We start from the raw sequence: 22,113 nt of genomic DNA on the forward strand, positions 1-22,113 counted from the left end.
GCAGTAGGTCTTTTATTTCATAAATTGCCCTTTGATTTTAAGTGTAAATCTAGAGCAAATATGCTTGAAGATGTTTCATGACAGAAAAGGTAATGATTGTTAGACACAAGGATCAGTGAAAAAGGAAGTCATTTGGCATTGTAGCCAGTACGGGATGTATCCAGTGCAGATCCGACTTAAGGACCATTGTAGCAGGCCTTGTCCAAACAGAAGAGTCTATCAGTGCTATTTAAGATAAGAGAGCTGATTGTGCTTATTTGCAAGCACTCTTCTTTTCACTGCTTCTTCCGCTTTCCTTTTTCCTTCTAATTCCTTCAGCTTTTTTGCACATTGATTTCCCAGTCTGCAGTTGGAATTGCCATACAGGTTAAGACCAGCATTTGTATTCTAGCGTAATACATGTGTGTGTGCACTTGTGTGTATATATAAAAACATAATCATTGCATAAAGATAGATATCTATAGATAGATAAATAGATATTAAAAAATATATTAGCCTGGTTATACCATTTGTCAATTCTGCCATACCATTGCAAATTAAAGGGAACTATTTAATAATTCTTGAAGGATTCTTGGTCACTTTCCGCTACTGACTTTTGTTGTTCTGTTTCTTCGGGTTTTTTTGAAGCATTAAGCGGGGAATGTATGTTAGGATCAGGTGAGCATATACCATATGCTCCTTTTCCTGCATTTGCAGGAGATGAGCATTGATAAGTCACTCCAGTAACCCTTACCCCTTCCCCAATGAACCGTCTGTGTTCCCTGCAGTTCCCATAAAATTGTTTCTTTTTTTTCCCGATCCTTTCATAGCTCAGTGGAAGAAATAAGTAGATGTTTCTTTAACAAAACCCTATTTATCCCTTGTATTTCAGCATGTAACACATTACAAAAGATACCATATTTTCAGACTTATAACCTGCAACTTTTGAAACTCACAAGCCCTTAACTAAGTGACTAGATGACTCTGTCCGGGTTGGGTACATAAAAAATACTAAGAAAAAGGCAGTAGGCACTGGTGATCATGCACAAGGTATTTAGCATGTGAAAGAGGTTTTTCAGTAAACAGCTCCTTCAGAAAATGGCAGACTTGTGTACTACAGCAATTGCTAAAACAGTGGGGAGTAAGAGAAGGTTTCTTGGCTCTTTATTTCTCCATTAGATAATCTGCAGGTTATATACATGAAAATATGGTAAATTTGCCATATAGAAATTAAGCTTAGCTTCAGAGTCTAGTTCTGCTGCAGTCTATATTTGACGAACAACCTCAGTACTGTCTTCTCAAAAGGTAATCGTACTATCAGTGAAGAAGTGCAGTGGAGTTACTGGATTTATAATTTCCATCACTGGTTTTAGAATTTCCTAAGTTAATAATATCTTTTTGTATTTTATACCTGAATAGATGATGACACCAACTTCTTAGATACTTGGGTAACAGCAGGTTTTTGGTATATAGAATCAACTTTTCAGTTTGTGTTGGAATTTTTAATGTGTCTTAAATTTACCCTGGCTTTTCCCTCTGCAGATAAAATAAGCATTTTTCTTTAGTACTTCACAAATACACTTTTATATATATATATATATATATATATATATAGGTGGTATCATACCATAAGAACAGTTCCTGTTTACAGATGAGCTTTTTGAAAATGCAAAATAGATCTTTTAATCCTGTGAGATATGTGTATATCCCAGGGCATAAAAACTTAAATACTGTTAAAAACATTTTTCAAAACAGTTTGCAAGTTTGCATGATGACAGATGTTGAAGTTGTTAGCTTCCTGTACCACATTTATCTTAATACAATTAAAAACCGTGTCCATTCTAGAAGGCCTTACATGATGATAATAGGAAAGTGATTCTTGCACATCAAGAATCTCAGCAACACCGAAGACTTTAGGTATCCTTATTGCGGAGAATTGCAGAAAATTGACAGTGTAAGAAACTGTCCCAAGAAATATGTCAGGATTAACCTATAGTTTGTAAAGCAGTTTAGGACCTTCCTGGATTAAAAAAAAATTATGTAAGTGCTTCTTATTTTATCATTTCTTATTCTATTATAAATGCTATAAATTGGCAGCAAAACCAATGACTGAAACAGATCTGTCAGAGAGAAAAATCAAGCAAGTCATAGTATATAGTGGGTAGAACTATCCCCTACAAACATTTTGTTGTAACAGATCACTTTATTATTTACTTGAGACAAAGAGGACCATGTATAGCCATAGTATTATTATAACTAAAGAAGTCTGGAATCCATTATACATGCTGCTGTCTGCTCTGCAGAGGGCTTGCAGTGCTGTGCAAGGGCAGGAAGAAAGATCATTAATCTCAGTAACTTCAAGCCCGATTTAGAATAGTGTTGCTTCATCATGTAGTGTATGGATTTTGTGGCCCAACTAATGTTGATTTCTTCTTTAGTATGGAAACCATCTGAGGGCTGTCCAAAGGCCTGTGTGGTCTGAAGGTCCTGGTGGATGTACCTTCTGCAACCCAAACACCGTCACAGCCTGCAAGTGAATGAGCATAAACGGTTGTGGCTTGCCTCACGGTGGTTCCTCCAGGACACGGCTGAGGTACATGAGCTGTGCCCTTCCACGCTCACTGGTCCATGTAAGAATCTGCAGTCTGGTTAGCCTGAGCAGGCTTTTAACAGCTGGAGGTCAAACAGCAACAAGCAGCAGGCAAACCATTACTGCTGCTCAACGAAGTACACGCCAGGGAGGCAGTGGAGTGTTGTAAATTGAGGAATCAAAATCCTGACTACTGAAAAAAACTTGTTCTCACAACCATGGGAATATTGTTAATTAATAATGACTTTACAAGGTCAGACTAACGAGGAGGATCACATAAGAGGAAGTGTGGGCCAGGGCAGCCTGGCAGAATTTCTCCAGATTCTCCATGGCTGTGCTGTGTTCCAGATGTGAGATGGGAACAGATGAATATGATCTCTCCACCAGAGCAAGGCAATGGTAAACTCCTCCCTGCCTCCATCAGGGATGAAAATCACAGGGAATACTCTCTTGAAGTCTAACTTTTGCTTCTCTGTTCCCTGCCTTTCTGCACGACAGCATGCAGAGGCAATGTCTGCTCTCTATGTGATCATATATGTTATTCTGCATGGCTCAAGGTTTGGGAAACCTGCTGGTTGTCCAGAATTGGGAAAAGTATCAGCCCAGCAGGGTGGGCTCATGCTTACTTCTTTTATGTAGTTGAATGGGTTAGACAAAGGCAAGTCTGTTTTACTTCCCCTTATTAGATGTTGGAATCTGCTTTTGCTGTGAATTCCTCTGATTCACATTGTCTTTCAGACAAGTAGAATAGTTTTCAGCCTGCTGCTGTTCACCTGCTACTTGACACCTGTTCAAATGACTACCAAAGCACTTAGAGAAAAAGAGAGAAAAAAGCCTATAAAAATATTGGCATAGTTTAGAAGCCAGCAGGTAACTGAGCATGTCCACAGCAACTGTGCAAAAACCACAAGGAATAAATACTTCGCTGGTGGCTAAAAAGGCTATGTGAAAAAATTCCCTTTGATACCAGATTTTGAAACAGGAAACAGACTGTCACTGGAGCAAAATACCTGCATTCAGTAGGCCCTCTGCTGCAGTAATTTCTAAGAGCTACACATGAAGTCTTTCCTGTGTCACCTGTCTTGGGACACTGGTGCTGAAATGGGTCAGCTGTGCAGTGCAAACATGGCCATAGTCCACCAAAAACATTAAATGTCTAGGGTGGTGGAAAGGAGTTGTGCAGAGGCTGCTCTTGATACAAGATATTTACAGTAACAAAGTGAACAAAATCTGCCTCCTTCCATTTTAAGTAGTGTTTTGAAAATAAGAAAGATCTCAAATTTACATTTGTAAAACCTCTAGATTAAACAGGAATACGATTATACTATTTTAAAGATGCTAAATTTTGCATCATAAGACAAAGCATATTTTATTTACAGGCCCTATCTAGTTTTTTATATTATACTCAGTCTAAATATGGCAAACCAAAGCACCAGTAGGTTTTTTTTAAAAAGACAGAAATAAATAAAATTGAATACTCATAGTGCTTTTATGAAAGAATTGTCTGGGAATTTACATCATCTGGAGAGTCTGTCTGGTAGCAGACATTAGGTATGTCAGACAACATCTACCATTATACGTATGCCTCCATTCCCTTCAAAATACAATGGGTTAGAATAACAGATATTGTTGAATGTATTTTCTTCTAAATATTCTTGTCTATTTGCTAGGAAATACATAACTGTAAAATAGAAATTGCTTAAAAACAAAAGCACAACTAAGGAAATAATTTTCTGCTCCTAGAAGAGCCTGATGCCTAAACTTGTTTTGCAATGCATATCCCTTCTCCGGCCTCACCTCCTATTTGATGTCAGGGCAGGAGCCCAACAGCACAGACAGTAGGCTTGGAACCAAACATCTCAAAATCTGCAATGCTCCAAGTCATGTTTACTTGTCTCAGTACTACAATCATGCAAATAAATGGAAAGATTTAGTTTTAATTTTTGTCATTTGCATTTCAATAATTCAAGATACATAAGTTACTGAGTGCTTGCTTTCTTCCTTGTAATTAGAAATTCACTATTAGCAGTTATTAGTGAAGTTAAGCCAATGTGCAAGGTTTCTGTCCACCTCAATCTGAATATAGGCAATCTTTGTATATATTGATAGACACTGCATCTTGTGTTGATACACATGTAATACATATTGTTCATTTCATGCCTTATTCTCCTTTTTCTTTTGCTCTGTAAATCATAGACCCCATATTGCAATATTTCTCTACATTCTTGTTAACTGCAGATTCATTGGATTTGATTGATATTCCCTATTTTAGCTGTTCCTCGGACTTTCCATCAAATTGGGACTATCACATTCATCAGCTTCAGGAAAGTCTTTCTTCTAAATGGACCATATAGTTGAAGTGATTTAACTTAGATGTGGTAACAAACTGTCAGAAAATAGCAATTAGAACAAAAGTGAGCAGTTAAAAAGTTATGTGAAGACTAATGCTAAATGTACTCTGCATACTGAGAAATGAAAACTGGTAAAAATACTGGAAACCAGTCCTGAACATCTTCCATATTTAAATTTTCTCATATATTTTGAATGGAATTTTTTGCAGCAAGATTGTTACCTCATCTACATTATAACAAATCCAGAATAATACTACTGAAGTAGCAGATAGCAGCATAAAATGCGTATGAAATCAGAAGACTCCAGTTAAACCCACAACTGCACTGCATAATGTCACAACACTGTAGCATCACACACAGGAATGAGTGTGACATACCAAGTTTTATCAACCAATTCTATCTTCTCTATCACAATAGAAACCACCTAATTTTAAAAGACTCTGTAGTGATTTTAGTGGTTACAAAACTCCTACCCCTTACATTCTCCAAGGTGCCAGATTATCAATAAGTAATTGTAACAGCACATGGGCGTTTTACACATTTTATACGTACACTGAATAATAAAATAGCAACGTTATTCTGAAGCTCCTCACTTAGATTCTGAAGTATCACAGAGAAACTTTAAAACAGCCCCAGCCATGCTGCAAGTATGTCTGAGCTTCATACCCATGTCTGTTCATGCAGCCTGGCCATTCCTCTCAATAGCACATCAAAGATGCCCAGGCTGGCTAACTTCACTTTCACGTTTGCATTTAAAAAGCTAAGTCAGTTGCTCACAGTCACTCCTGATTTGGATCTGTAAATACAAATGTAACTGAAAATCAGCCTAGCTGTCTCTGGCATTCTTTTAAGAGTAGTTGTATCTAGAGTAGCAAAGGCAAAGGTATGAAGCAGTGAGTAGCTCCCATAACTTGTATTGAATTATGCGGTCTCAGATATATTAAGCTTTAACTGGCAGGGACCCAAACTTTTATTATGTTGATAAAATTCAACTAATTTCTTTTGGTTTTCTAGACACTAAATAAGGTGGCTGGACAAGCAAACAACAGGGATAATAACCAGTAATGGCCAAAGATACTGCAAATGGTAGAAGAAATAAAAGGGGAGGTGTTAAAGAGGTGAAGTCAGCAGTCTAAACAGGCAAGCTTTCCTGTGTTTATTTGAAGTTGCAACAGGATTTCTAAGTAGATTTATAACTCAGAGTTGTGAATTGAAAGAAAACACTTTTCAAAAAAAGGAGAAAAAAAAAAAAAGAAAATGTATTCTGTCCATCTTAAGTAGACTATGACCTGGAAAACTACTAAAAACACCTGCAGAACAACTATCTGTGTACACTCAGTGCTTTTAACAGAAGTGAGAATGAAGAATTAAAAGAGTCTCTGAAGTAAAATCACACTGCTTTCAGCGTCTTGGAAAATCAACTCCCAACATGTATTTTGGATGTCAAGAAACAGTTAACTCCCTAACTTAAGGAGGAACAAGCAATTAGGAGAGCTGAAGATGAGGTACAGACCAATTTATTATTCTCAGAGTTATTATTGAACAAAGAACCACATGTAATAAATAATCCTTTTATGGGGTTGCAGAAGATCTTTTAGAGTATGCTAAAATTTCTACATGAAATAATGGCATACTATGGAATACCAGACACTAATGAAATCACCAAATGCTTATGTGATAATGCTGAATGCATGACCATAAATGGTAACAATGTCAGGCAGTTATTTGCAGTGAGAACTGAGGTCAAGGATCTACCACATCATTACTTTTATTGTCACTGTTCCCTGATTAGATGGTGATGAAGACAACCGCAGAAAGCAATTAGGCATTTCATCAGCAAAGCGATAAAACATGTTTGTATGACCTTGGTTTTATAATGATGTTTCACTGCACAGTTCAAGAAAAGGCCAGCAATTAGACACAGACAGTTTGTTCATCATTAGGAAGGTATCAGATATGTGGCTGTTTAAGTATCAAAAGCAAAATAGATCAAAAAGTGTTGAAATTTGAGGAACATTACAGTAATCTTACTGTTCATTAAGTCATGAGAGAATGCTGATGTTGATCCGCAAACAATTTTCAAGAACTTAAAAGGTTTTAGAGAAGTTACATGATCAACAATGTCATAAATACGTATACGCAGATATTTACAACCATAATTGTGAAGAAAAACTGTTAACTGCAGAAAAAATATGCCTCCGAGACTTCGAAATCCACTATAAAAAGTTTCTTGGAAATTGGAAATGCTAAAGAGATAAAACCAGTTTAAGAAATTAAATGGCAGGAACAAGACAAATGTAACTGGAACACAATTAGAAATGTTGCTAATGTTAGTCCTGTGTCGGATGATAATGTGATCCCAAAACAGAACAAGTGAGACATATTAAACATCAGAGAAATTAGTTTAATCAGCACAACACTATGTAGCCTCCACAAAGCAGCATCAAAGGGATAAATGATGGAAACTGGGCACCCACCATAAAATACAGGAGGGTAAAAATAACTGTAAAAAGTGGTTAGATGTGAAATAAATAAGCTACCTCATTTCACTTCCCGATAGGGTAATCTCTTTCCAGGTGTTTGTATGTATTACTAACCTTTACTTAGGCTCCTTTCTCAAAGGTGGAATGAGTGTGGAGACATAACCATTTACAGTAAGTGTTAAAAGCAGCAATGAAAGGTGCTCGTGCAGCGATTCGTGCAGTCACCTGGCAGAACAACAGCTGTTGGGCTCAAATCTAAAAAGGGACAAGGTCCAGCTACAATTTTTCTTTCTGAAGGACTGGTGCTCTAGTACATATTTGAGTAGCTTATGCACAAAGGAACCTTTGTAGTTATGGGAATTGTGTGCATTAACTAGCTAATCATATCTCTGAGCTGAATCCTCTACGAGAGCAATTCCTTGCAGTCATTAAAGTGACGCTGCTCTGAGAGCTGACACACGCTACACAGACTGCCTGCTTTCTGTTGAAAATCATTACTATCACGTAGCAGCATGTGGAAAAGTAATTGCAGTGAGCTTCATCAAAAATTACAGTAAATTAATTAAACAGTCATTAACTATATTCTATGTTGATTAGTGATACAGATTTTAATCAGTCACGCAGAGGAGGGATGCAAGTTATTTTCTATTGCATTCAAAACTTCTCATCTCTGAAAGATGATGAGTCATAGGGAGCTGCTGAACCCAGCACCTTTTATCATTCTTACGCTAACAGCTAATCTCCAGCAGTTCCACCTAAAAAGTTTTAAAGAAATTATGATTGCAAAGCTGTCCGAGTTCACCATTTTCGATCACCAAAGACCTCCCAAACTTCTCTTATGCTGCTGTAGTTAACAGCTGAAATCAAATAGAAAAATGCCTACTTATTTTGCATTTTAAGATATTTTAAAGAAAATTACATGAGGGGCTGGGAACTGAGGTTTTTTTTTTTTTTTTTACTATTTGCTGAAGCCTCTCAGAGTTCACAACAAAAAATGGCATCCCATTTAAAAAGAGCCCCACTGTTTTCATGAACAACTAAAAGACGACCAAAATGTAGATGCATTTCTGTGGATATGTTAAAAATACAACTTAATTGTGATGCTACTGAAAAACAAAATTGGTTTGGCATTTGCCAACTCTTGCTTGGTTGACTCTTGCTGTTTTTTCCCTGGGAATACATAAAGCAAAAGGAAAAAATACCTGAAGCAGTCCAACAACCATGCTTAAGAAAGTCCACAAGATGATACTGGCTGTAGGGGACAGGTTTTGGAGGAGTTAGAGACAAGTGAAATAGTAGAAAAAAGAGCTTGTTAAGTATTAAGATAGTGACAAGAGTAATCCACATCTTCCCATTTTAAGTCCTAATCTTCCAGTGTTTGTTACACTATTATGTTTCACCTGTGAGGGCAATTTCTGCCTCATTTTCTTTTTTCCTGTATTCCATACAGATTTGTGCAAACATGGTCTAGAATGTTTGAAAAACAAGATGAGTGAAAATTAACTAGGATGTCAGCTAGGCTGGCATTTCCCTATCTTTCTTAAAGGCAATTCTCATGACCACTGGCTACAGCTGGAGTTAGTGCTGCTCCTATACATTATGGAAGTATATGAGTACTTAATAGACTGTGGTGTATTTACCTACACAGTGCTTATGCTAGACAAGTTTTGTTACTTCCAGTTTGACAGATGAGACTGAAAAGCTTAACTGGTTACTGAGGGCCACACTGAAAGTATTTGACAATACTTCCATTATTGTAATTTGTGTAAAATGTTGTAAATTTTGTAATACTGTAAGAGTTGCCCACCACCCCCATTCTCATATTGCTGTTTCCAGAGGACTGTACATCCTTCGTATGTAGGAGGCAGCAATCCTGGGTCTGTGGAGGCATGTAGAAATCTGCAGGTCTGGGCTCTGACAGTCCCAGATTCAACCTGCTCTACGCACAGTCACGCGTGAACACTGATTCTTCTAGTTGGGTTTTGCAGCTTACCTGACATACTCTGAGGAGACCACATGGAAGCAGATGAGTAGATTCACTCGCTCAGTGCAGCATGTAATTTAGTGCTTTGGCGAGGTTCTAGTAGACTAAGAGAAGATGAACGAGTCACTAAAGGATTCACAAACTTCTGGCACTGCATACAGTTTCTGCATGTCTCTTCCGTAGTTCTGTAAGAATTTGCAAATGCATTACAAAGATCAAACATACAACAGGCTGCAATCTAGCTCTTAAAAACTGATTATACTGCACTCTGATTTGGTATCGGAAAAGTAGCACACCTACCTGGGCAACAAAAGTTCCTGCCTCACAACACTAAGATTGCACATTTTACATTATGCAGTAGAAGAATGGATGTAAGGTTTGCATAACAGCACAGCTTGCTCTCTACTGTTCTATTGTAGGCATTGCTGAACATAGAGTATCCTGGAACCATTTGAAATATCCAGTAATACAGTAGGTAACTACTCACCATCGGTTCCCTATACAATATGATAGTTAAGAAAGATAACAAAAATCTTGAGTATATAAAGAGGAGATGCCAGTTAGAAGTAGGGAGCTGTTACCTCACTAGCAGTGGTGAGACTGCTAGAGGGAAGCAGCACCTTACTAGGGTCTGTAGCAGAAAAAATTGTAATGGCAGATGGGAAAGCATTCAGAAAGACCTGCAGAGCTTATCTGACTTTTGGAAAGTCTGTCAAACTTCGAGAAGTTTAAGAAGCTCTTGGCTAAAAGAACATTAAAAGCAATTTGATCCCAGTCTGTAAATTCTTCATGTCAAGGAGATTTCAGATAATAGAAGACCGTAGCAAACAAAGACAAAAAAAGAACCAATACCTGGATGATCAATTCATACAAATCTTGACTGGTGATAAAGAGCAGGATAAACATCAGTCAATTTAGCTATCCAAAAGTTGAGCATCTACTAATTATTTAGACATCCTCACTAACAAACTGAAAGGGACATTTCCAGAAGGCTATTCATCCCACCTCTGTTAGGATGGATTGAATCACTTGGAAGCTTCTTTTCATTGATTTTTTGACATGATGCTGGCAGATGGTCTTATATAAGGCACTAACATTTAACCAGCTGAAGCTTGAAAGTGGGATTCATCTCACCTAAGTGTACATTTCTTTTCAAAGTTGGCAGTTCACCAAGGAAATTACTTGAGATGCAGCAGAACACCCATTACTTGTGATTTTAAAACTGGCAAGGGGGCTTGTGGAATATAAGCAAGAGTCACTGGATGGGAAGCTAGGTTTGCACAGGAGGCCAAACTGAGGACTCTAAGAAGAATGGCTTTTTAAAATCTGATTTATCTGTGGAGTGTGTGAGGCTGCATTCCCAGAAGACTCACACCAACATCAGTTTTGATAGAATCATAGAATCATTTAGGTTGGAAAAGGCTTTTAAGATCATCAAGTCCAATGGAAAACCTAACACTGCCAAGTCTACCACTAAATCATATCCCTAAGCACCATGTCTACACATCTTTTAAATACCCCCAGGGATAGTGAGTCAACCACTTCCCTGGGCAGCCCATTCCAATGCTTAATGACCCTTTCAGTGAAGAAATTTTTCCTAATACCCTGTCTAAACCCGCCCACCCCCCCTCCCCGGTGCAACTTGAGGCCATTTCCTTTTGTCCTATCACCTGTTACTTGGGAGAAGAGACTGACACCTACCTCTACCACCTCCTTTCAGGTAGTTGTGGAGAGCAATAAGGTCTCCCCTGAGCCTCTTTTTCTCCAGGCTAAACAGCCCCAATTCCCTCAGCCACTCCTCGTAAGACTTGTGCTCTAGACCCTTCACCAGCTTTGCTGCCCTTCTCTGGACACACTCCGGCACCTCAGTGTCTTTGTTGCAGTGAGGGGCCCAAAACTGAACACAGTATTCGAGGTGCTGCCTCATCAGTGCCGAGCACAGGGGGACGATCACTCCCCTAGTCCTGCTGGCCACACTCTTTCTGATACAAGCCAGGATGCTGTTGGCCTTCTTGGCCACCTGGGCACACTGATGGCTCATATTCAGCCGGCTGTTGAACAACACTCCCAGGTCCTTTTCCACCAGGCAGCTTTCCATACATTCTTCCCCAATCCTGTACCGTTGCATGGGGTTGTCATGACCCAAACATCACATTTTCGTAGCATTGCATTCTCGCTGGTCTAACAAAGCAGTCAGAAAACAGAGGCCAACAGCTGCACATCAAAAATCACACAATGCTTTTTCCAATTGTTTCATCCTCTACCAGTAAGGAACACAGGGGACAAACATGTGGCCTTTTTTCTCCCCACCTCTTCCAATAAACGCCTGATTATGCAGCTGCAGCATAATAGCAGCTGATGTCAGTGGCACTGCACAGTGATTGCATAATCACAACAAAGAATGAAAATCTCTGGGCAAAGTCTCATCTTGGCACCACCTGCCAAGTCCTCGTCTCTCACATTCTGTGGGCACAGCCACTGGTGGGTAGCAGAGCTGAAGAGGTGAGGATTATTTTTGTGTGTAAGTAACTGGCTTCCAATTTTTCATTTGAAAGTGCTGTAAGATTGTAGTGGACACAAGGACATTGACGCAGCACAGTAGGATTCTCTGTTACAATGCATGTATGTGATAACTCTTGTTGAATTATTCATTCTAAATTATTACAGTCTCATATTAAGGTGCACACCTGAAATCCGCAGTCATCTCTGGACAACTGCAAGAAGCCTAAGTGTCTATCATGAAAAAATGACCATACAATAGGTCCACAATACAAAACGTGCACACACATACAAATGAGTAAATAATGAAGAATAATTTAGAACAAAGAGCGAATACCCCACCAGCTGGCAGTCATGATTGTTCAAAACAAAAATTTCCATGCTTCATAAATTATCATTCAAACCAATCCATACCAAGTGAAATACCTCACCCCAATGACGCCAAGCAAGCACTGTTTTTCTTTCTCTGCGACTCAAGAAATGCTACTCAGCAGGAATCATCCACTGTCATTGATCCATGCACAAAGATCCTGTTGCAGCCAAAGGACATTTTACACCCCAGCAGACCAATATCTAGTTGCAGCTGTGAGACAATTTAAAAATAATAACCCAGTCACAGTCCCACCACTGGCGTCAAAGCACATTTCTTTGTAAAGCCAGCAATACAGCTCAGATAACCACAAAAGAGAAATCATTTTCTTGCCTCTTGCCCTCTGCTAACATTGTCTATGGTCCTTGGCCTCTTCTCTCAACACACCTCAAATTCTCCCATGGCTTTTTACATGGGAGAGACAGGGAGGAAAGAGAGAAGAGACATTTCTGCAAAAAATCGTCTTTCTAACATCTCTTCCAGCATGTAGTACTTTTCCAGTGATGGTGTTGTGGGTGTTACCCTTCCTGTCCTAAATGCAAATAAAGTTAAAAATTATTTATTGCTTGGATGGTTATGTGCAAAGAAACATACACTGGGTCTACAACAGGTAGCCAAACAGTAACCAAATTAAATTGCAACAGCTTTACTCCTATTTTTTTTAATTGTTGATAATTTTGTTAATGTTAAAAAACTGTTCTATGCTCTTTTTTGAAGTATCTTCAGAAATTTGTTTTAAAAGAAATAGTTTTAAATTTCATACTGCTAGAAAAGCCACACAAACTCAGTTGAGGAAAAAAAAAATTTCATTCACTGAATGGTTACAGGAAACACAATGACTGTTTCATCCTGCATTGAAATCTAGCTCTCAACACAGTAATTACCACATATTTTCTCTTGAGTTCTGACTCAGAAGACTAGCCCTCTTAATACTGAAAAGTGAAAGTAGAAAATAAGGCTCATTGGTAAAAGAAATAACTATTTCAAGAAATACATTTTTTTCTATATGCCATTAACATGCATTTTATTTCCAGAAATAAAAGAATTTCCTGTACCGTGTGGAGGTAAATAAAAAATTTGATTTAACTGGGAGTAAATGTACAACGCTGGCCTAAACCACAGGTTTGGGGATCAAAATTCAAGTGCTGAAACAGATTCCTCCCACCTAAATAGATGGTTCTGAAGTTGGAGCAAGTCAGCCTCTGGCAAGGCTAGGGGAAGCAGCACACGCATCTCAGCTCTCCTGGAGGAAGCAACAGTATTATAGAAGGTTTTTAATGTGCCGGAGAGAGAACTGGAAATGGGAGAAAGAAAAGGGAGTAACATAGTAAGTTAAATGAAACGCAGAGGCTAGGTGAGGACTGAGGAGCAATTCCAGTGTCCAGAGGGGCTCACCTCCTACCTTGCTGCTGAGTGGGTGTTGGATATGGACATGGGAACTGGTCACCTTCCTCTTCAGGGCCACTGTTCTACCCCCTCTGCCCCTCCAGCACCCACCTTGCTACCAGGGGAACGAACACCCTGGAGTATTTCTTAGTGTTATTAGGAATTGTGGGTGATCCAGCTGGGATATGCTTCAAGCAATATACTAATCTGATCTGCTTTGGAAACCAACTTTGCTGCTTTCTTTCAAGTGGAATCTAGAAAAAATTATTCTCCTGTTTCTAACATAAATCCCCTGAAATCTCAGTGGCTTTCAATTTTATTGACTTCCATGGGCCTTGAAAGAAGTCAGCACCTTGACTCTCTGCAGATGGTACCAAAACACTCAAATATAATGTTTGGCTAACCCTTTCCCCCCTTCCAGCATGTTTCAGCTGTTCAATTTCCATCAATGTGTTTGGTTTTATCCTCTGTTGGACTTCAGGACATGCTAGGCAGCAATTTTAATAGACTGAATTTTGCTGGTGCCAAGATGGCAAAGAGCACTAGGGCAAAAAGAGATAATAAAAGGAGCGGTATATTCACCTGATGTAGGTTGGCCTACTTTTGTTTAGCTCAGTAGTTCATTTTTTAATTTTACAAAGAAACTAAGCTACAGTTATATATAAAATGTGGGAGATTATATACAGAAACTGTGGCCCAGATAAATAAATGATACATACATACACATATATCCATAACTATGTGCATGTGCACTCATACCACTATGCATATACCCACATAGTTCCTTACTTATGGCCACATTTTTCCTTCACTTACTCTCATGTACAGCTCAATTAACATCAAGGTACAAACCACATACATCAGCCTATATAATAAAGCTGCATTTAACCTCAGCTGTAAGTTGCAAAGATCTGTTACAACACGTAGAACTGACCATCCATATCAGTAAAGATATTCTACACTGAATATAGCTTAATAAATATCCTTTTAAATTATTATGTCCTTCATTTATAAATAAATTATTGGTCACTGTATGGCAAATAAATTACAAAAAAATTTAAAGGTTACTAGACTTAATAAAAGAATACATTCTATAAATGCTCTTCTTTCTGAATCAGTCACTACTGTTATACCAAAGTTTTGGTGGTTTTGTTTTTAAAATATCCCTAGTGAAGTTTTTGGGTGCATTAGGAGATTGCATAAGCAGGGAATGGCAGTGTCCTAGCAAGCTACATCATAAATTAGATGGCAAGTTTTACTGCTTGGTTTTTAAACCTGGCTTTCAATTTGTAGTGGATCTGTTAAATTCAAATTGTCAGCTAGCATGAAAGGAGGCCTTTTTCTCATATCATGTACCTGATTTTAATAGAAGGGCATGCTCTTGTAAAGCTTCCTGTACTTTTCATTGTGCTCTCTTGGATCTTAGATGTATGGGCTGACACTGCTGTATAAGAGCTCAGCATATGTGAAGAATACTTGAGTATCTTAGGTATGTCAAAGCCCCTTTGAGGGAACAGATTTTGAAAGCCGGTAACATCAGCTTCTGGGAAATTGGGATGAGCTGAAGTCAGAGACATTCAGATAATTTGGTCCTTACCACTGACGTAGAAATATTCAAAGGTTCACAGATTTTTTTAAAAACTTCTACAGCAGTACTAACAGATTTCACTGTGCAAAAAAAAAATAAAAAATTATATCAAGCCCTGCTCCAAAGAGTGTCCATCTATTACCCCATCCACAGCAGCATGCAGCATCGCTTGGGGTGCTACAGTTATGAGCCTCAGGGATGCACCTTTCCTGCCACTCAGCCAGTGGAAGTTAATGGGGTGGCGGGGCGGGGAAATATCTTTGGGACTGCACATGCACCTGTAGGGTAAGAAGCTGCTTTTCTTTTCAGAGGTAGCTGTATGTGAGAAAACATATACAGGTCTTGGCTTTTCCATCAAAATCTTTTTGTATGTTACAGGTCTTAAACACATGAATCAAATCTGCTCATGAATAAATGTGAGGGAAGACGGTTTCTAACCAGGACGTGGAGACTACAGAACAACTTCCACTTAGGGATACTGGACTGTAAATAGCACAGGGTTGGATATATTTACATAGAAGATTATATATTTGCATGTGGTAGTATGAGACTGAACATGATGGTAACAGAAATCCATCCTAGAGTTACACACTTTTATAATTAAGTTTTTAGGGGCAGTGGAACTACTCATTCCCTAAGTTAGGCATGGGACGTTTAGGCACCTGCACCTGGACTGATTACCCACTGGTTTCTTTTGGAGCCGGTAGGGACAAAGGGGAGTCCCTGCAGCATCACTCGCCCAACTTGATGCCTAGCCCAAGTGGAGGAGAGTAGCTCTGCAGAGGTGCCTGTTGCTTTCTGTTGACAGTAAAGGACCCTGAGATGTCTCTCTGGAAATGAAGACATATAACCATTTTGATGTCTAAAGTTAGGTGAGATTAAATCCATTTACAGTATCTATGCCGTTAAATTACACATAGCAATAATCTCCTTTCCAAAGCAACGTGCCTGCCCCAGACCTTAAAGAAGCAGGCAAAAAAATACTATCTTGCCTCTAGAAATTGTTCCCCTTGGCCTCTCCATGTCTAAATATCTCAAGTCATTTTCCTCTATGACAGGAATGCAATTAAAGCTATTTGGTCACTCCAGTTAGCTGAAAATATGTGAAAATGAGCACAGTCTGAAGTGGAACAAGAAGTCTAAGTGCGTTACATGATATCCCTATTTAGTTTGGCATCGTGATTCACTGAGCTCTTGAAAAAAACTAAAGGCAGTTCAAACTGTATACATAACAAAACCAGGGGGTTTTTTTTTGTGAACTGTGGATATTAATTTGCCTTCAGGTGTATCAGTTATTTAGTGGTTGCCACACATTAGCCTACAGGAAAATAGGGCAACAATCAGCCAGATGAATTTCAGTGTCAAGTAACACATCTGATTCAGGCACCCTGGTAGTGACTCGAGGACTTCATAGATATCTGGCAAATTAGTAAGTCCAGATCACTTTCAGTTTTACTTGAAATTGGCCATCCACACTTCTAAGACGCTTTGGAATGCCCAGGGTGTTTTGAGTATTTTTTTTGAAATAACCTTAAGAGGAGGAAGAAAACATTTCAGGTCATTAAAAATCAGACTTCAATGCTTCGGTGAGGGAAGACACATGCAGCCTTTCAGTGATCATCTTTCAATTTATGTCCTCAAACTTTCATCTCTTCCTCTATTCAACACTCATAAATCAGAACTTTGAATGCTTCATATTTCCGTTAAAAAAAAACCCTCAGAAATTCTCCTGGATGTTTTTACTTTCCAGAACTGTGTTCAGAAGTATGAACCATTTCAGGAACTATCAAATGAAAAACATTGCTACTAATCGAAAAATACTTGACTTTCAGAAGCATAGGATTACTTCAGAAACCATTATTCACAGTAAGTAATACTTATTTATGTTAGCAACCCTATTGGTTTCACATCACTGCTTTTTGTAAGTGAGAATTGTAAAATATGGCCTTTAGTAAAAAATGGAGAAAATTGTATCTTGTGTGGTTTCATTCCTCTCCCACCCAACCCAGTTGATGGGACAAAAGACATATTTAATTTGTACATTTATAGATATTCCAGAAACTCTACAGGAAAACCGTTTTCTCTCCTAGCTTTGGTCAGTTAGCCAGGCAGCCATATTAATAACAGAAGCTAAGCCAGCTGCTGTTTTAACACCCGCAGTTCTGGTGGAGGAGGTGGGAAAGGCAAGTCCTCGCCTGCAGCAGCTCTCCAGGCTCACTCCAAGTGCCAAGTCTCCTCCCGCATCCGTCTGTGAGACAGACCTGGGATCCAAGCAGATCCCAAGCTTCACTTAGCAAAAAAGCAGCCAGATCATTGGTAACGAGCCCATACGCCGTGCTAAAAACAGTGCTGGTGCAGGGCCCTCCCCTTCATTGCAGGGGAGAGCTGGGAGGCAATTTCTAACTAGTTGCAGTTTGTTTCGCAGCTCTCTGGCTACCAGCTCAAAGCACTGCCCTAGACACAAGTCCAAACCAGTGGACCCACCAGTATAAAGCCCAGACGTATGCTATAGCCAAAGTGTTCCTCTGAAAACCATCTTTGAACTCTGTATTTGGAACAAGAACTCATGGAATCAAATTAGAAGTAATTTAAAGAGGCAAAAAAAGACCCTCCACTGGTGTGAGTAACCTTATCTCATGTGTGACTACACACCAGTGGGGGAGTTGGCTGTCATTAATTAGCAGGTCTTAGTGTTGGGTTCAGATTTAGGTAGGAAATAAGCAGCAGTAGAGTGTAAATCCTTCAAGTTGCTGTATGTCCCTCTGGTATGGAGAGTACCCCCGCACCTCCCCTGACCCACCAACCTTTTCTCTGCAGGCCAGCAGCACATCTAAGGACCTGGCGAGCAGGTACCTGCCAGCTGCTTGCAGCTCCTTCTCCTGTACAAGTGCTCAAGCCAGCCTACCCCCTGACAACGCAAGATCTTCCCAAAGTTTCTAAAGCTCCTTTAAAGCCAATGAGCAGCGCTCAGCAGTGACATGAAGTGCAGTTTGGTTTATATCCCCCAGTCCTTATGGGAGTTACACAAGCTTAATCCAGGCTAAAAGAAATGAGATTCCGAAGACATAGAGCGAGCAATTTAAAAGCCAGATTTACCAACACTCATAACAAATAATTAAAATGGAAATTTCTTTAAAATTGCACTGCTTCATCATTTGTGCACTTGACTTTTTCTAGTAACCCTTTCTCAAGCATTGTAAACAGTCATTGCTACTCTTGAATATATTGGTACAATGCTCCAATGTCAAAGACAGCTGACAGCATTCACTTTTGGATCATATTAAGCCTTTATGTGATAATTAGCTTCCATAACACAAACAGGCCATTCTGCTCTGAAAGAACAATGGAAGTGAGCACATGCCTATTTCCCACCTATATTTCGCAGGTGGAAGAGAGGAGAAAGAGTCTAACGGGTGACATGCAGCCCCATTTCCAGTGACTGGTGGGTAGGACCTATTCCACCTGCACTTTTGGTCCCATTCACACCTTACACCTGACTTGTTCCTCGTTCAGTATGCCATTGTACTGCAACACTAACACATTGCAGCATGAAAAAATACATTGCTGTAAGCACAATCCAGAGAAAACTTATAGTCAAAATGGCTTCTTCCCACCTGCAGAGCAACATTATGAGCAGATAGCATCTCTCACATGAACATGGCTTTCACAGCATCAATTACAGAAGGCAGGCTTTCTGGTGCTTCAGTAGAACTACTATGAATTTACTATAATCTCTGACCCACCCCAGCAAATGCTTCCTCTCCTGATATCCTTGTGCATGTTGAAGTATATAGCACATCCCAGCACTGCTCAGAGCACATCACAGAAGACTTGTAAGTAGGCCTCATCTTTCCAGAAGACACTAGCTACATGCATGTTCTTCCACTCACTGTTGTAATCCACTCATCTTGTGCCTGGTGTTCTCAAATAAGGATAGCGATTCAGAAGCTATGATAGCAAAAGGGTAGGTTACGTCCTCCAAAAGAACAGCAGGGCAGAGCAATCCTGCTGAGAAGGTCTTCTCTTGAACTGGCAGGGAACTTTGATGCTTGTGAGCACTCTGATGCTACACCTCGGATCCGTGACTCACATGAGTTGTGGTTCACAGTTCTCCATCCATGCTTAATCCAGAGCACGTAATAACCTTTCTAGTTGCCATTCACACCTGCCCTAGTTAAGTTACGGGCCACCATCTTAATACAGGTTGGTACTCACCCTCAAATAGGAACCCCTCCAAAACATCCCCATGGAATATGATGAAAATATAACAAGCCCGTCTCTCCCATGCCTCCCTGGAGGCTTACGAGCCTGTTATGAAGTCTCACAGTGTTTCTTAACAACTGATGCATAGAAGCGTCCCAGGCATTTCTGACTGCTTAGCAAAGGGATTCTCTCAGCTGGCCCTGTTTATTCATCCCCCCAACCACCAAAAGCATACCTACCAGGGCAGAAGTTTCTGGTTTCGTTCTTAACACATCCCAGGTATTTCTGTCGCCTTTTCTTAGGTCTGCAGGTAAGGGATTGCTTAACTGATGAATCTGGCATGTGTTGCACTTTTATTCTGTTTAAACCCTAACACCTTCCTAAGGTATTAGCTTTCAAACATACTTTGACGTTTCTCTCCACCTTTGCAGAACTGTCCACTACTCAAGTAACACTTGAGTTGAAAATTCAGTCTGTTTTTCAAGTTGAAAATTCCCAGTGTCTGGGTTTTGCTTAAACTCTTAAGCACCAGCTGTCTATCTTCCCTGAACCAGCTATTATTTTAGAAAAATCAGTGATGGCTACCAGTGATGGTGGTCATTTTACATAATGGCTGTGACAAAATTGATTTGCCACCATTTAAGGCAGTCCTCTCATCTGACCTCATGCAGGTGCCATGGTGCATTTCACAGCTAGACCGGAGGAGAATTTATACTGCATCAAAGGCAATGTAACCCAGTAAAACATCACTCAGCTTGTGAATGAAAACAGGAGCCAAACCACTGCTCCTTTATGGCAAGATAACAGGAGCCAAACCACTGCTCCTTTATGGCAAGATGGCAACATCCAATGCCACTGCTTCATGTTGGAGTGTTCCTAGTCAATTCAAAACACCAAAACATTTGACCTCTTCAGGATTGAGCCAACCTGAAGCAAATTTTTGTTGATGTTGAAGTTTCCCCTACATCAGAAAAAAACGTGAATCATTCAGCTATTTTACTGTTCTCCCAAAGAAAAAAAAGATGATGAGCCCCACCTAAAAAATCTGAGACTTTTTGCCTTCTTTCACATAAACAAGAGGGCCACATCGAAATTGCACCAGCAGTGTTTATTCTGGCATTTCATAACTTTTAAAAATTAGTAACCCAAGCAGCCTTTCAGTCTACATTTTGAATATAACATTATATTCTATGTATAATATAGCCATAGGAGTGTACAGATGCCAAGCTATGAAAATTATTTCCCTGCTCTTTGGCAGACTCCATAGGCAGAGGGATTAGATTATGTTCTATTTCTTTCTGGTTTGTAATATATTTAGACAACTGAATGGCTTTTCATTTAGTGCTTGTCCTGCAATTCATTTCTCATATTCTTCCTTTCAATCTTGGGGGGCTTTTTTCAAAATCTAGTTCATTGTGCTTTGTCTTCCTTTGTCCTTCCATTTATGGGGAAGGAGAACATTCCTATTGCCTATAATAATCAGTGTATCTGCCAAGGGCTTCTTATTGCAGAAAGCTGTTTGTTAGCCTGGTATCCAAGCTCTTCCTATGAACAGAGAGAGTGAAAGCTTCTCTTCCACTCCCAGCACGACCAGATTTGAAGGCATCGCAGCAGAACCTCAACAGGCATAGATCAGTGCAGGTTCACTTAGATCAGTGCAATACAGTTTTATGCCAAAGCGAGATCTGGACATTTGCAGGGATTGTTTGCTTTGTTATCTGAGGTCTGAAGGGGCTCTGATGATTGATGGCGCTTTTACATGAACACTAACTTAGCAAGAGGCCCTGGAATCATGAATGCAGCAAGTTTACTTCATTTGTCAGAAAATGACAGAAGTCCCTGAAAAAAGCTTGTCCTCAGAGACTCTGAATCATTCCTTCATTATTAATGGATGTCATTTTTCCTAGCGGAACTAAGCCACCATGCAAAGTCATTGCTGTATAAGAGGAGGCAATCTTTTACTTAGCTACTTCCTTGCTGGGCAATGAAAATCGATGCAGCTTGACTGGGTGCTGTTCAGTGAGCCACCAGGTAGAGCAGCGATTACAGTCTGCGGTGCTATACAATGACAGTAACCTTTGCTAGTGAGTAGGAGCAGCCTGAGCCACCTTCAGAGCACACACTTCAGCTCTAAATCCATCAAAATCCTGTAGAAGTGACCAGAAGTGACAAATACAGGGTTTCTGTTGCCAAGCTCACTGTGTTGGGAGATTGGGATATAATAATCTGGCTAACTGCACATGGAAATTAGCATTCATCTTTCGTAGAAAAATGCAAGTATTTTTAGTGATCCTACTACTGCAAAATGAGCTGTAGCAGTACCTCTCAACTTTACTGGTCCAGCCATCAATCAGTCAGTCAAACATCCCACTTCACTTCTCACTAGGGGAAGAGGACCTTTTAGCCTGGCATCTGTCCTGTCAGGGTTCAGTTTCAGTTTGAAGCTATTGATTTGGCACCAGGCTCAGCCAGGAGCTCAGAAAACTCAGAGTGAATACTTCATACTTGATGTGAGAGGCTTTCAGAGCTGAGTGTGGTCTATGTGTTGCTGGCTCTGCTGTTCACATCCTCCCACTCGTTCTCCCACCGCTTCATACACACATTAGGGGAACTGGCAGAGACTTGAAGCTACTCACATGAGTGATATTTTATCTTCTGTGCTACATACAAATATTCACAA

The 22,113-nt window shown here is 39.7% G+C and overlaps 1 protein-coding gene across 7 annotated transcripts in view; it reads left to right on the forward strand.

The window, feature by feature from the left end:
* The window catches only part of SHISAL1 (shisa like 1), an 81,059-nt gene that overhangs the window by 54,958 nt on the left and 3,988 nt on the right, over positions 1–22,113 (forward strand). The window contains exons 5-7 of one of the 7 annotated variants that reach the window (XR_004406139.2): positions 628–657; positions 2,418–2,609; positions 16,981–17,096. The exons of 1 other annotated variant lie outside the window; for it this stretch is intronic. Coding sequence is in view for 2 of the 6 variants with exons in the window: in XM_032986347.2 (XP_032842238.1) it covers positions 628–657; positions 2,418–2,433 (46 nt within the window). In the remaining 4 variants the exon portion in view is untranslated. Of the gene's footprint in view, positions 1–627; positions 658–2,417; positions 4,981–15,608; positions 15,647–16,980; positions 17,097–22,113 lie in introns of those variants that run through there. 5 more of the 7 variants (XR_004406138.2, XR_004406140.2, XM_032986347.2 and 2 more) reach the window with 5 other exon arrangements.

The sequence above is a fragment of the Tyto alba genome, unplaced genomic scaffold (assembly GCF_018691265.1).
Source record: "Tyto alba isolate M040663 unplaced genomic scaffold, T.alba_DEE_v4.0 Super-Scaffold_21, whole genome shotgun sequence".
In the NCBI taxonomy this organism is placed as follows: Eukaryota; Metazoa; Chordata; class Aves; order Strigiformes; family Tytonidae; genus Tyto; species Tyto alba.